The sequence below is a fragment of the Vipera ursinii genome, assembly GCF_947247035.1.
Source record: "Vipera ursinii genome assembly, chromosome: 2".
NCBI classification, from domain to species: domain Eukaryota; kingdom Metazoa; phylum Chordata; class Lepidosauria; order Squamata; family Viperidae; genus Vipera; species Vipera ursinii.
The window spans coordinates 271203384-271219865 of record NC_139513.1 but is presented as its reverse complement, the minus strand read 5'-3'; the positions used below and the strand labels follow the sequence as shown (position 1 = coordinate 271219865).

The 16482-nt window shown below is 37.0% G+C and overlaps 1 protein-coding gene across 1 annotated transcript in view; it reads left to right on the top strand.

Annotated features, from left to right (window-relative positions):
- The window catches only part of ITGA1 (integrin subunit alpha 1), an 83854-nt gene that overhangs the window by 19063 nt on the left and 48309 nt on the right, over window positions 1–16482 (top strand). The window contains exons 2-7 of the mRNA XM_083353521.1: window positions 3646–3766; window positions 4079–4191; window positions 5667–5755; window positions 7473–7584; window positions 9133–9260; window positions 16221–16369. Of these exons, the coding sequence (XP_083209647.1) occupies window positions 3646–3766; window positions 4079–4191; window positions 5667–5755; window positions 7473–7584; window positions 9133–9260; window positions 16221–16369 (712 nt within the window). The remainder of the gene's footprint in view (window positions 1–3645; window positions 3767–4078; window positions 4192–5666; window positions 5756–7472; window positions 7585–9132; window positions 9261–16220; window positions 16370–16482) is intronic.

The following is a 16482-nucleotide window of genomic DNA, read 5'->3' as shown; positions in this document are numbered from 1 at the left end:
ATCAAAAATTCTGATTTTTAGCCAAGTGTGAAATTAATAGCAATATACATTTCTGATGTAGCCTTTAAATAGTTCAGATTGAAGTTGGTCAATAGGGCTTGAGGAAAATTCCACAATGAATGCCAAAAAGCATATTTTTCAGATGGCAGAGGATTCTAAACATGCTAGCTTTATAATACTGAAATAGTCTTAGCAGCAAAAATCTGAAAGGAAATTAGAAGCATTTGTTAGAGGATTATTGAATAGTGGACCAAGATAAGGTTTTCTACTGTCTGACCTTTTACCAGAAGGCTGCATACTATGGCTGGTATTCAAATAACTGTTTGGTTCAAAGAGAAGATGGGAAAAATATTATTTACTACAATATATATTTAGTATTAGAGCAAAAATGGTGAGCTTATGAATAAAATGTGCACTGGCTATACAAGCATACACTAAGGACATGATTGTGCTGTTTTTCTTTCTATATTAATTGATTTGAACAGTTCATTTAATCTGTCAAAAGCAAATAATTCACCTGCTCAGTCCCAATTATCCTTAATTAAGCATTATTACTTGCATAGTTCTTCCATTCTGCATTTCTTGGTTGCCTCACATCAATGTTTCTCAAACCTGTAACTTTTAAAATATGTGAACTTCAACTTCCAGAATTTCTCAAGGAACATGCTGAGGTCCATACATCTTAAAAGTTGCCAAACTGAGGTCCATACATCTTAAAGTTGCCAAATTTGAAAAACGTTGGCTTAGATGAAGAGCATGAGAGAATGCTTGGATCCAATGGGATCTACAGCAAAATATTGCAGTATTGAATGTTTATTCAGGATCTGGCCATCCAGAATGCCCTCTTTCTTTGCTTCATTTTCTTGTTTTTCACTTTTCAAATTTTTCCCTTCTCAACATTTAGTTAAGAGTTTGGACCAATGAGAATGCCCACTTTATGGTGTGGTGTTTTCTGTTCACAGATAGTCCTCAACTTACAACCTCAATTGGTACCAGAATTTCCATTGCTAAGTAAGGTGGTTGTGGGTCGTGTCCAATTTTCTGAACTTTTTTGTCACAGTTCTTGGGCAAATCATTCCAGTTTATGTGAATCATGCAGACATTATCCAGCTTCCTCCCATTGACTTTGCTTGTCAGAAGCCAGCTGGGAAGATTGCAAATGGTGATTACATGATCCCAGGACAATGTAAGCATCAAATACATGCTGATTGCCAAATACCTGAATTTTGATCACATGATGGGATGCTCATTATAAGGACTGGTTATAAGTCACTTTTTTAAACGGTTGCAAAATGAATGGTTGTAAATAAACAACTGTGTTTGAAATAGGCCTACAACATCTAACTAAAAATACAGAAGAGAACTAGAGGACATCAGAAGCATTTTTTCTGTCTGTTTGCTGTCCACTAGTAGTCGTGTAGATACTTGCAACCCAGATAGGAAGGTGTATTTTTAAAAAGTGTTTCAAACTACTGCAATTTTTAGCATATTCCTGAGTATTGTAAACCCTTTCTAGTCTGTTTGCATGGTCCTGCGCATATATCAAAATCTGATCATATTGGGAAGAGGGGAATAAAGTGGACGTGCACAGACATGCATGCATACACAGAAGGGACACCTCCACATTAGTCTTCCATTAAATAGCAATAATTGTTCACGTATACAAGTTTTGGATTTTCCTTCCCGCTTGTAGTGGACTTCCTCTTAAAACTTCTGCATACTTTTCATAACAGCAAAGCCAAAAAAGTGCTTCTTTATCTTCTCTGACTATCCAGGATTTCTTTTAAAAAAAAAGAATTTATTTTTTTTTGCCTCGGCAGTATTTGCTATTTTGCCTCGGCAGTATTTGCTATTTTTTCATGAGTCAAAAGAATACTAATGGAAATGGGCAGTCTTTTTCCCCCCAACTTCTATTACTATAAATGGCCCTGAGCAATTCGATGAGGCAGTCATAAAAGGCATGATGAATCCTAGCATCACTTAAACATCAACAACTTCTTACAATGTTTTATGTTCCTGAGCACATAATCCACAAGAAATGTCTTCAGTGCCAAATACATTAAAGAAATAGAATGCACAAAAGATCACTGTGTTCTCTTTCCAACTGACACGGGACTGAACACACTCAGGAGCCTGGCAGAGCACTTTTTCCCTAAGTGCCTGTGATTTAAAATCTAGCAGAGAAGCCACCTTGAAGGTGTCATGTTTGCTTTGCTTCCCAGTGTGGTGACCTCAAAGAGGACATTCATTGTACTAGAACCTGATTTGTGGAATTCCTTCCTAGTTCATTTGTGGTTTGAACTGAAACTATAACTTTCAGGGCCAGCTTAAACAATATCTGCTCATGTAAATTTTTAACATAAATTTGGGGTGCTTTCCTTTCTGTTTTCTTTTGCCATTAATGTTCTGCATCATAGAACTTTATGAATTTAAACACTTTAGAGGACAGGAAGGCCTGGAGGAATGTTGTCCATGGGGTCGCGATGGATCGGACACGACTTCGCAGCTAACAACAACAAGGGACTGATCTGATTAATCCTTGAATAGGAGACACTCAAGCCTGTAAACTAAGACGGAAAGTAACGCTAAACTCAAAAATATATTTAAAAAAAATCCTGGAATATGGCAAAGATAATCCACTTTCCAGGAAACTGCCTAATTTCCTTGCAGCTGCCGGGAGCCAAGTTCAGTTTTCTGTTTTCCCTTATCAAAACACATTGCCCTGGAATTTCTTCATTTGCGCCTAATGCAGAGTGAGTTGCACACATATCGGGGAACAATGCTGTGAAATATTAATTTCTGAACTTCGCTGTTGTATATTTAATGTGCAATCATGGTGCGTGATCAGGTTTATTTATCCTACATTAAAGCAAAATGTGTTTGATAGTAAATCAAACTAAATCCTCTAGGAAAAAGAAAAATAACACTATGAGTCACCAAGTACGTAATGTTTAGATAACAGTCTCTAATGCCTTTGTGGAGAGGTTATACTAAAGACAAAATAGTCTGTCTTTTAGACAACAATGCTTTGAATTTTTTTCTTTCATCACTGAATAGTGTAAGATAGTCTCTTTATGTTATTTCTGCCTTTGTTTCCTTTCCTTCAATCACAGTTGTTGACAATATGACATCATGACAAATTGTATTACGGCTGAGGAAAGATATAAATATTGTTTTGGCAATCATCTGCAGTGACTTGTTTGATCATACCCATGGCCCATCTAATCCACCAATCTGTTTTCACCGTGGCCAACCAACTGCAGAAGGAAGCCCACTAATCTTCCAGCAGATAGCTTTCAGATCAAATCCTATATTCCATCTTCTATATTCCATCCCAATAAAAATCCCATACTTTATCCATTACACAAAACTGACCAGATGCTGTTGCGCCAATAGAATATTTGATTCGAAAAAAGCTTTATTATTTAACAGTACACTTAAGTAGCAAATTTAACACACAACAGTCCAATAGGAAGCCTTCAATGTATCTATTATAATGTGGTGTCATGTGTCTTCCAGATCACTGTTGCTGAGAATGTATTTCAGTTTCAAATTTCTGATGTCCTTTAGGCAGCATGTAAACTTTATCACTGAGACTGGTTCAATCTTCTCCATTCTTTCCCTTTTTTTTTTTTACAAAAACAGTTCTGCTGCATCTCTCTTTGTCATTCAATGTTGATGTGAAAGATACAATGACTTTTAGTGGTCCTGTGGAAGACATGTTTGGATATAGTGTGCAGCAATTTGAAAATGAAGAGGGAAAATGGTGAGATTATTAATTAGTTAATTATTGTCTCCCCCTTTCATCCCTTCCCAAACCTCTATAACTTAATGATTCCTTAAGACATTTAGGATTTCATAGGCCATAATGAACACCTTATGGGGTTTTCAGACAAAGAATAACTAACTAGAGAAGCTGCTCTAACTTGATACTCCTATCTGCTATTGTAAACACATTTTTATCCCACTAGCTTTTTTACATGCAACTTATGTTAGATAGTAAATTGTTACATTTATTTAATGTTCCAAAGCAAATATTATGTACTGCACTGACAGTATATATATTATCATTCTGCAGGGTGCTTATTGGTTCTCCTTTGGCTGGTCAGCCCCAAAAGAAAACAGGTGATGTCTATAAGTGCCCTGTAGGACAGGGTAATGGTTTGCCATGTGTAAAATTAAACCTGCCAGGTAAGAAAGTCAATGAAAAAAATGCAATTTCACTTACCCTAACAAAATCAAGTTAGAAGCCAAAACTTGTTTAACTAAAAGGCCAGAGATATTTATTTATTTTTATTTATTTTATTTTATTAGATTTATATACCGCCCTTTCCCAAAGACTCAGGGTGGTTTACAGGGTATTTAAAACCAAACCAGTACAAAAGTTAAAAACAATTTAAAAAAAAGATTAAATCATCCCTAAAAATAAAAACCCCAGATAAAAATTCTCAGCCAGGCCGGAGAGCTCAAAGAGCCAGGTCTTCAGATCCCGGCGAAATGAACGAAGGTTGGGGGCAGATAAAAAGCATCATAATCAAAGGACGTTCACTAAACAGGTGAGGTGATAAAAAGAAATTAGTCCTCTGCAAAGAGGAGGAGGGTGCTACAAGACAGCTTTTTTATATAAATGGTATACAAGTAGTTCTCAACTTACAATCATGACTAGAACAGTATTTCTGACTACACTATAATTCAGACATGTCAAACTTCTGACGTCGCGCAACATATAGGAGCTTTTTCGCCACTGCCGGCAATGGGGTGGGCGTGGTTTCCCAATGACGTGTCCGGCCTGCGGGACAGCAGTTTGACACCCCTGCTATAAGTCATTACCGTCATAAGTTGAGGCACCCACATGACAGACCCTATTTTACAAGATTTTCATAGCTGTTGTTAAGCAAATCTGTAGTCATAACTCCAAAGTCATTTTCCAGCAAAAAAATGCTGGAAACAGACAAAAAACAAAGCAAACCATGATCACATGACTGCAGGATGCTGCTACCTGTTGTAGCCAATTCCCAAGCATCCAAAATTCAGTTAAATGATTGGGATGTGTACAGCATGACATGTTACAATGATCGTAAGTTGAGGACCATCTGTAAATTCCAATATTCTCTTTCCACTCATTTCCCCTTTTTGTAACGGGTCTTTCAGCTATATTTGCTACTTCTCGAAATCTTTTACCAAAGGTCCAAAAACTTCCTCCAATATCAGTTGTACAGTTTTTGCTAACAAAGCAACTAGTGTGTGTTCTGCTACATTGCCGTTCCCATAACCTTTATTGCCCACTGACATATTATGTATACAGCTGATAATTTACTGATCCAACAGTAGAGCTATACAGAAAATGAAAAAAGTTTATTTGTTCCTAATTTTCAATTTTAAATGGATTCATATTTTCTACTGTCACCCTGTTGCTATTTTGACATTCTGTTTGAGGTTCGGGAAAACTATGTGAACCATTATCCCAGACAAAAGATTCTGGGATGAAAGCCAGGCATTTGACTTGTATTTCATAGTTTTAACCAAGAGGGAACAGGGAGAACAAAGGAAAAGAAGCCGAAAAGATCCATGTTTTGCATACAAATTTGGCATTTTGAACATCACATGATTTAATATCTCATTTGCATATATTCCCATAATTAACTTTATTTTTAATCTATCTATAGCTGACACTTCAATTCCTCAAGTTACAGAAGTAAAGGAGAATATGACTCTTGGGTCAACCTTAGTGACGAATCCCAAAGGAGGGTTTTTGGTGAGCATATACATCTTGGGGAAAATAAAAAAACAATATGCATATTTACTATAATCAATACTATAATATTTACCCTGAAAGGCTTCCACATATGAATATTTTTTCCATTTATAGAAGGAATACAGAACTTGCCCGGATATTGTTTCTATCACTCTTGAATATTAAACTTGGTGATTTGGTCTGACAAGGTTGGAATCTAAATACTTTTGGGAAATTATACACAATAATTGAAGACTATTTCTATCCACATAAGGAAGGCAAAATCACAAAACTATATCTCACTCATTTTGGCAATGTCATGCTGGGGAATTCACTGGAGAAAGCAATTATGTTGGGAAGAGTTAGTAGTAAAAGGAACCCAGACCGCCAAAGAACATGGTAGTTGGACACCATCAAAGCTGACACAAGCCAGAGCATAGAACAACTTAAGGAAGTAGAGTAGGAATGGAAGAGTTTGAGAAACCTGGCCTGTAGAAATGCCAAGAGTCAAACATGAGTGAATGGATGACATCATCATCATCCATGTGACACACTGGATCAGGGGTGTCAAACTGCTGGCCCACGGGCTGGTTTCCTCATACCGAAGCCACACCCACCCCATTGTCGGCAATGCAAAAAGAGTCGCATTACGTCGCAACATGTCACGTGACGTGGCAAGTTTGACACCTGTGCACTAGATCCAGCAATGATTCTACAGATGGAAATGAGGAGACCGACTTTTAGCCAGTGCTGCCATCTTTCTTCCACTCCTTCTCCCACTTGTCATGGCATGCTAAGTGATGCTCTAAAGCAATGTTTCTCAGCCTTGGCAACATTAAGACATGTGGACTTCAACTGCCAGAATTACCAGCCAGCATGGCTACAAATGTTCAGGTAGTGCAGAGAATTGCAGGATTAGTGGGAAGTAAGATCTCCAAGATCCGTGAATTGAATTCTGCTCCTTAAAAATGGACTCAACCACTGTTAATAAAATAGAGAGAAAGGCCTCTCTGATGCATAGATAACCAGCACAGATTCTTGGAACTACTTTATATTCCATGCCATGGTACTTTATATTCCATGCCAAGGAGTAATTATTGAAGGAGGAGAACTGTATTAGCCTATGAATTAAAAAAAATCAGAATTTGGTAGCATATTTTCAAATAAATTAATTTATAAGGTTTAAGCTTTCATGAATAAAAACTTATATCCTCAGATGCTTGAATTAGCTAAACTGATACAAGATTTAAATTGGGATGAGCCAAGGAGAAAAATAGGGAGGTTATGGAGATGCTGGTTGCATTGAGACAGATTTACAAGTACCTTTTCCAATAGCAATTATAATGTGCTAAAAAGTGTTATTACTATTATTATTATTCACAACGACTGACTGGTTTGTTCTGTGTAAAATCCAGAGGCGCATTGCTGGCAAATGTGTCTCTAATGAAAGCAGAGTAACACATGTCTCTATTGTGATATTGGAATGACCTAGGACGGGACACAATCTAGAATTAGATATACCTGTTTGTAATACCTGCACAGAATTCCAAAACTGGATCAGATCCCTTTGGTTGGTTCTATTGTGGCTGTGCCATCATATTGTTGTTGCATTGTTCTATAGTTTTCATTTAGGACTTCAGTAAGCATATTTCCAACCATTGTGGATATCAAAATAGCTACTATAAAATATGGTGAATTATTTAAACAGTAAAAAGTATTATTTTTTTCTTTATCAAAGGCATGCGGGCCTCTTTATGCTTATAAATGTGGACATTCCTATTATACAACAGGCATCTGTTCCAACGTTAGCTCCAATTTTGAAGTTGTAAATTCCATTGCTCCATTGCGAGGTATGTATATATGGAAATTGTTTTTGTGTCTGTTGAACGCAGATGGAGCTTGAAAAAAGTCTAATATATACACAGAGTTATATCAGAATTATAAACTAATTTTCAAGGCAACTGGCATGACCAAGTTAGGTAAATGGTATCCTTGTTTGTATATTACTTAAATGCTTACTGTCCCTGAAATTTAGTTTTAGTATAAACAGGTTCCTAGCATTATTCACAAATGAAAATCAATCTAAAAATAATCCTCAAGCCATCACAGAAAGCTGAATGCCTCTTTAATTTAAGAAGAAGAAATACTTGTCCTTGCATTGGTTTTTGTGACACACAAGGCTCCATTCTTTGTGCTGATTCCCAGAAGCAGAGATGACATTTTAATCATATTAAAAACATTATTTTCAAAAATACTTTGTGAAGCCCTTCTTGGAGGATATGATTGTTAACCTACCATCTTCCTTCTTCCTTTCTTTAATTTGCTCCTTGGTTGAGGACAACTGCAACAAATGTCCTTTCCCAATACTTTTACTTTTCTTTTCTATTCAAGTCCCCTGCAGAGCCAGCAAACCATTCATGTAGTTAGACTTAATAAGTTCTAAATATTAGAGGCATCTGTGATTTCTTCAAGACAATCACTACAGTGTGTGACAAGCTGTATGAAGAGCTTGTTTCTATAATTATGCATTTTGAAATAGCTAAAATGGTTAGCAGTGGACACAAAACACACACGAAAGAAACATTTCAAGTACAATAGATATAATGTCTATACAGCAATCTTAACAAAACTGTTTATATTTTAAAATCACATTTTAAACATAGGTATGAATCATTGAAAATTGAAAACATTCTTTATTCTTGAGATATTTCTTGATCTCCGTGTAGCTGGGCAAAGGTCCAGTATTCATGAAATACCCATTAACCAGAACATGCTCTCCCCTGTCTACAAAGCTACTCTAGGCCATGTCGGAATATCTCAAGATGCTAGTAGCTTTTTAATCTGAAACCTTCTAGACTGGATCAATAGCTCCATCTCCTGCACTGATGACTTATCACCATCCATTTGCAACAAGCTTCAGAACCAAAGCATCACGATATCGGTGCAAGCAATGAGTCCAACATTTCCTCTAGAAGCAAAATAGGCTGAGTTTCAGGCTGGGCAGAGAGGGAATGACTGGTCCAAAATAGCAATGAATTTCATAATAACCATAGAAGATAAACCTCCATTTCCATTCACCAAGCAGAACCTCATTATGCACATTTTCCAAAGGCACTGATTCAAATTATAGCAACTCAAAAACTTCATCCTTGAACTTCTGCTTTGATGTGCTTCATTGTGTACGTCTCTACTGTATAAACTATACTAGAAAAATAGATAATAGTGCAATGGAATGTAGAAACTCAGAGCAGTTCATGTTGCATATTAATTGTATCTGAGATACATCATATCTCTTATGAGTAATTTATTTTAGAATTAAAGGAGTAGAAGAGTGTCAATTTAACAGAAAAACCACTGTGTGCTTCTATCATTTCCTTATTTTATGTTTCCTGTTGCAGAATGCAAGTCCCAGCTCGATATTGTCTTTGTTCTTGATGGATCTAACAGTATTTTTGAATGGAAAGATGTCACCAACTTTTTGAAACGAATACTGCAAAATATGAGTATAGGCCCCTATGATACACAGGTAATTAAGGCAAATGTTTTATATTTGATTTGATTTTATCTATAGCATAGCTATACAATCAAGGATACCTGCAATAATATAAACTTTTCTAATTTACCAATCCTAGCAGTGGTTCTGCAATAGATGAGAAAATTCTTATAGCTTGTCAGTTAATGCATAGCTATCAAAGCGAATGGTTAAGGGTACCATATCATCTGTAAAAAAAAAACTGTATTACAAATAATCAACTTGTCAGAGGTTGAGTCAGACATTCTCAGCCATCAACAGAAGGAGTAAATTAGGAGTAACTTTCCAAAACCACTTCAAGCATTGTACAAAGCTAAGAAACATTTATGCTGTAATTCCAATAAAAAAGTGAACCCTATTGTAAATGAACAAAATATGTCTGAGAGAGATGAGCAGTTTACAAATAGGACAAACAAACAAACAAATAAATTCATTTAGATACCAAAGGCACATGCATATTTGCATAAAACACAGACATGGCAATGAAAGAACCATGTGTTAAATGCTACGTCTATGGGGAAAATCATATTGGTTCTGTACAGGTGTATGGAGAAACTTCTCCTTTCATTTGTTTCATTGCTTTATCTATGGCCAGTGCAAAGCTATAAAATGTTGAAATTATATTTGAAGTAATATATGCTATTACCTTCTTCCATAATGTTTTTCCCCTACTGCCCACCACAGCTTTCAGCCCTGCTGTTTCCTGAAGGTTTTCTTTCAAAATACAGGTGAAACTCGGAAAATTAGAATATTGTGCAAAAGTTCATTTATTTCAGTAATGCAACTTAAAAGGGAAAACTAATATACGAGATAGACTCACTACATGCAAAGCAAGATAGTTCAAGCCGTGATTTGTCACAATTGTGATGATTATGGCTTACAGCTCATGAAAACCCCAAATCCACAATCTCAGAAAATTAGAATATTGTGAAAAGGTGCAATATTCTAGGCTCAAAGTGTCCCACTGTAATCAGCTAATTAAGCCATAACGCCTGCAAAGGGTTCCTGAGCCTTTAAATGGTCTCTCAGTCTGGTTCAGTAGGAATCACAATCATGGGGAAGACTGCTGACCTGACAGTTGTGCAGAAAACCATCATTGACACCGTCCATAAGGAGGGAAAGCCTCAAAAGGTAATTGCAAAAGAAGTTGGATGTTCCCAAAGTGGTGCATCAAAGCACATTAATAGAAAGTTATGTGGAAGGGAAAAGTGTGGAAGAAAAAGGTGCACAAGCAGCAGGGATGACCGCAGCCTGGAGAGGATTGTCAGGAAAAGGCCATTCAAAAGTGTTGGGGACTTTCACAAGGAGTGGACTGAGGCTAGAGTCAGTGCATCAAGGGCCACCACACACAGACGGATCCTGGACATGGGCTTCAAATGTCGTATTCCTCTTGTCAAGCCGCTCCTGAACAACAAACAATGTCAGAAGCGTCTTACCTGGGCTAAAGAAAAACAGACCTTGTTTGTTGCTCAGTGGTCCAAAGTCCTCTTTTCTGATGAGAGCAACTTTTGCATCTCATTTGGAAACCAAAGACCCAGAGTCTGGAGGAAGAATGGAGAGGCACACACTGCAAGATGCTTGAAGTCCAGCGTGAAGTTTCCATAGTCTGTGTTGATTTGGGGAGCCATGTCATCTGCTGGTGTTGGTCCACTGTGCTTCATTAAGTCCAAGGTCAATGCAGCCATCTGCCAGGAGATTTTGGAGCACTTCATGCTTCCTTCCACAGACGAGCTTTATGGGGATGCTGACTTCATTTTCCAGCAGGACTTGGCACCTGCCCACACTACCAAAAGCACAAAAACTTGGTTCAATGACCATGGGATTACTGTGCTTGATTGGCCAGCAAACTCGCCTGACCTGAACCCCATAGAGAATCTATGGGGCATTGCCAAGAGAAAGATGAGAGTCATGAGACCGAACAATGCAGAAGAGCTGAAGGCCACTATTGAAGCATCCTGGTTTTCCATAACACCTCAGCAGTGCCACAGGCTGATAGCTTCCATGCCATGCCGTAATTAGGCAGTAATTGCTGCAAAAGGGGCCCAAACCAAGTACTGAGTACATATGCATGCTTATACTTTTCGGAGGTCCGATATTGTTCTATGTACACTCCTTGTTTTATTGATTGCATGTAATATTCTAATTTTCTGAGATTGTGGATTTGGGGTTTTCATGAGCTGTATGCCATAATCATCACAATTATGACAAATCACGGCTTGAACTATCTTGCTTTGCATGTAATGAGTCTATCTCATATATTAGTTTCCCCTTTTAAGTTGCATTACTGAAATAAATGAACTTTTGCACGATATTATAATTTTTCGAGTTTCACCTGTATGTATCAGAAGATGTTAAGCATCTAAGACAGGGGTGTCAAACTCAATTTCATTGAGGGCCGCATCAGCATTGCGGTTGCCCTCAGGGGGCCGGGTGGGTATGGCCAGGGTGGGTGTGGCCTACTGGGTGGGCGTGGCTAGAGTTCGTATGGCCTACTGGGTGGGCGTGGCCAGCTCTACATCGTTGGCATCAAGGGTGCCTATGGGGGCCTGGGCAGGAGTGGGACAGATCTGAGGGTCTCTGGCAGGAGGAGGGTCTCTGGGCCAGGGCCAAGGCAGTGGGGGCCATTCCCTCACTGTTTCCAGGATGGCTTCACGGGCCGCATGAAACCACTTCGCGGGCCGGATCCGGCCCCCGGGCCTTGTGTTTGACATGTCTGATCTAAGACAAAACAAAATCTTCCAGGTGCTGCCACCTGCTGAGACATTTTAATTGTTTCAAGCGACTTCAAATTCCCAGTCATGAGGCTGATAGGCAATTTTGCTGGGTGGATGCTCTTTGCATGCTTTTTATTCTTCCATTGTACCAACAGTTGCACTTTGTAGTATAAAACTGGGTGGAGACAATGCCACGGTGACCATGTCTTTCTGCCCGTGGCTGCACGCAGTAAGAGTTGGGTGCCTAAAAAGTATGTGTGGTAAAAGCAGAAGAGATAAGATCAAGAATGAGTGGGTGATTAAAAGTATATCACCTTTTTAAATAAAATATGTTTATTGAGGTAGATTGATCATAACTACAGAATGAATTAGGGCTAAGGCATAAAAGAAGCATATCAATTGAGAGGAAGGAGAGGACTGAAAAAGTTGCAGAAGCCTATGAGATCTTAGAAAAAGGAAAATGAGAAGTTCAAAGACCAAAAAATAATGTATGAATCAGCATGGGAATGTACTAAAAGCAAGATGATTTGCAAGGATGGATAAATATAGTGAATTGGGGAGCTGTAAACTAGATGTAGTTAGATTTCCTTTTGTTTTCTCCTGTCTCATAGCTTTGTTACTTTGTATTTATATATTTTATATAATGTTGCTTACCTTGAAAGAAATAGCATGATAGGAATATACAGTATGTGCATATGGGAGACAGGAAATAGAGAAAGAAAATGTGGTTATAGAACAATTGAAAGGCTATACTGAAATCTCTTGAAATTAGGATTAGTATAGAATGACAAAAAAACATTTGCATGACCACTCAGAGTTGTGTCTTAAGATGTCCGGCAATAGAAATCTTTTAAATAAGTAACATAAATCAATTTATATAGAGAAAATGCATTTAGGAACTGACTCTACTTACAAGTGATATACGAGAGCAATAAATTATTTGTAGAAAAAGCATCAGAGATGAACTGACTGAACTGTTGAAAGTTTTCAGAAAAGAAACATCTAAAGTACAAACAGCTGTATGTCAACAAATATGAAACAACACCATGGGACATAGATTGAAAAATGCTGTATATTCGCATACTGTCAAAATATTACACTCATTCCTCACACAAACAAAGGCTTGCTTAAGATCTTACAAAGAAGAATAAAGCCATATATGGTCAGAAAATTGCCATATGAGCCGGAAGGTTTCAGAAAAGGCAGAGGAATACATGATCGGATAACTAACACAAAATGATATTGAAGGGAGCATTTAAGGTTTTTAAGAGGCAGATCATGCTAGAACTTCTGATTATTATTTTGAAGAACTTTTACAATGAAGGGTGGAGTTAGGAGAAACACAATAAACAGACAAGGATACCCATTGTCCCCACATCTGCTTAGCTTTTACAATGAATGTATTCAAGAATGGCACTTTCAGAATATATAACAACTGCAATCAAAATTGGAAGTCAAACCAAGAACAGTTTAAAATATGAAGATCACATTGTTCTGTTAGACAAAGGTAAAAAGCCTTAGGAAAACAACAAATGGAAAATTAAAAATGGATTAATATTAAATATCAAGAAGAGAAAGATAAAATGAACCAGCATGTTTTGTGAATTCATAGATGAGTTGAAGAGGTATAGGTGAAGTTTTGTTGTTTTAAGCTCCGGAATAGATAAAAGTGGACAGTGTACTGGAGAAGTAAAAGGGGGGGGGTTGATCTTTTGGATGAAGGTAATGGCCTTAGAGATGCATAAAATGCATTAAATAAATACATATTATTGGAATGTCCATGGAAGAAATGTAGATTGTCATCAAGGATTGGATTGCCATGCCATCCATTTCTGTAGTCGTAGGTTCAAAAATAAGAAAGTCATAACTTTGTTTCAACTTCCCATTATTCCCTATGATAGAACTCTATAGAATTTTCAAGAAGCTGAAATGATCTTAGTTCCTTCCGTGTGAGTAGGGGCGTGCATGCCCTCGTTTCCAAATCAACTGCTAAGAACAGGAATCTGCTTTGGGATGCCATCACTATAAAGCATACATCCCTACAACCACCTGTCAGCAAAACATTTCAAGGGGAACATTATATATTGTACAAGCATGGGAGAGATCTATCCAATCTGCACAGAACACAATCTTCTCAAGTAGAAGATCAATAGAATCAGATACATTGAATGTATCCAGTAAATTTAAGGACTGAAAACAGAATGTTGCTGCAACAGAGCAGATGTCCATCCCAGTTTCCTTAATGATCAACAAGCACCAGCTGCAGGAATCCATAGGCAAGAGAAATGCAACCTTTTTTTTCATTATTGTTCTTCAGGTGAATATATATCATCAGAAACTCGAAGAACATTCTTCTTATGCTCATTTTTGTAAAATGCAAATTCTTTATATATTTTACTCAATATTGAGACTTTGTAAGCCACTTCTATATAATGTTTGTAAGTGGCCTACAAAGTATCAAAAAATGAAGATATGGAAAAATACACACTGGACTGGTAGAAAAGAGACTGATAGAATTTCACTAATATTCACATTCCTTATGACACAGAACAACCTCCTTCCCAACTTAGGAGAAATATTTTAATAGTTCACATATAAGCATCTCAGTCTCCAAAAGCTTTGTGGAAAGGCCAGGTCTTAATCAGTTTCCTGACTCTTAATGACCCTTACATTCCTCAGTTTAATTGCATCAAAGACAGCCAGTAAACAAAGATGTTTGTACTAAAAGGGATGAGCTATAAAACAGATTGAGAAACACATCTGAAAACTAAAAGCTAGAATGTAAACTGATCCAGCTATAAAAGTATATGTCTGGATAGGTTGTATTAATGTTCAGTCTTTTAAGAGTATGAGAGTTTTAATAATGGATGAATAAGAGGTAAACATGCCAAGACAGAGTATATTAGCATTCAATGGCTGGACTAGGCAGCATACCGTATTCAAAATATCAATGTAGAGCATACATTTAAAATATACTAGTGGAACATTACGAAGCTCACATTTAGACCAGATCCTTTCATAAAATTAAGTAGCTGAAAATGAAGAAAGGGGTATTTGGGGAAAAAACACTATTATTTTGTTACACGTCACCTTTCTTTTATAAAGAGAATTGATTAGCAATTATAGGAATCCACCTGTTTGCTGTTGCTTAAAGAAGCTGTGATGCTTATATAAAGGGAGTACTCAAAGATCAAACTGACTATATTATTACTACAATGTGGTAGAACAAATCAATTATAACAGGAAAGATATTTGGGACCAGCTAGGCAACAGATCATGTGCAAGTTGCAGGTCAAGCTGAAGTGAAATAAAAAGCCAACAGATTTCCACAGTATAGTTTTGATTATTTTGATTTCCATCATTTTCAAGGAAAACATCAGGAATCACTTTGAAGTTCCGAGCTCATTGATGGAAAAATCAGAGGAACTGTAGAATGAAATCAAACATATTGTTAAAGTTGGGTGTGGAAAGACACTGCCAGACTAAGAAATAGAAGAAAAGAACACACTGTGTCATTAATATGTAGGAAGGTTATAGGAATTGAAGAACATTTACAGAGGAAGAATCAGTAGAAGATCCAACCAATCTATGCAGCAATTCTGTAGAATAGCCAATATAGTGAAGGTATCTACATCAAAGGAAGGAAATTTAACAGAGTATGCTGTCTAATTTCACACATTAACAAAATAATCATCCAATGCAGATTAGAGTTCTACATAGAAATAGTAGATATTTAGGCTTTAGAAAAGATTATTGTTAATGCCATTAGTAATTGAGAAAGCCATCAACATGTGCTTCATTGATTCGGGAAAGACCTTCAATTGAATTGATTTTAGCTGTAAAATATTCTGAAGAAAATGAGAATCCCAGAAGTTCTTATTGTTTATAGGTTTCATGTTCTCAGAAACTTGTACAAAGACAATAAGATACAAGTTGAATGGAACATGGTGAAACAGACTTACTCCAAGTCTGCAAAGGAGTGAGACAAGACTTCATGTGCTCTCTTTAGATGCTTCAAGTGGCAAGAAGAATCAAGTCTGTATCATTGAACTCTGTCCAACAGCCTAATGCTTATTCTTAGTAAACCACATTTCTGGTTTACCATATAAAACAAAAAAATACCTCTTAATAGTGTGGGTGGTCTTCTGTCTTTAACTGAAAGGTAAATTCTTCAGTTGCTGTCTTGTGAATTATAGCATCATTGTGAAGATTTCCTGAGCAGAAGATTTTGTAATTCTAGGTTGGGATCGTTCAATATGGAGAAAATGTAACCCATGAATTTTATCTCAACACATATTCAACCACAGAAGAAGTGCTTGTAGCAGCAGGCAAAATTAAACAGAGAGAAGGATTCGAGACCATGACAGCTCTTGGCATTGAAACAGCAAGGTAAGTGTCTACAGCCTTATAAATAAGTATCAACCTACGTAAAGAACTATGCTGATCTTCCACAGACTCGTCCATGTACAACTTGATTTTAAGAATATAAGGGGAGCCCTGAA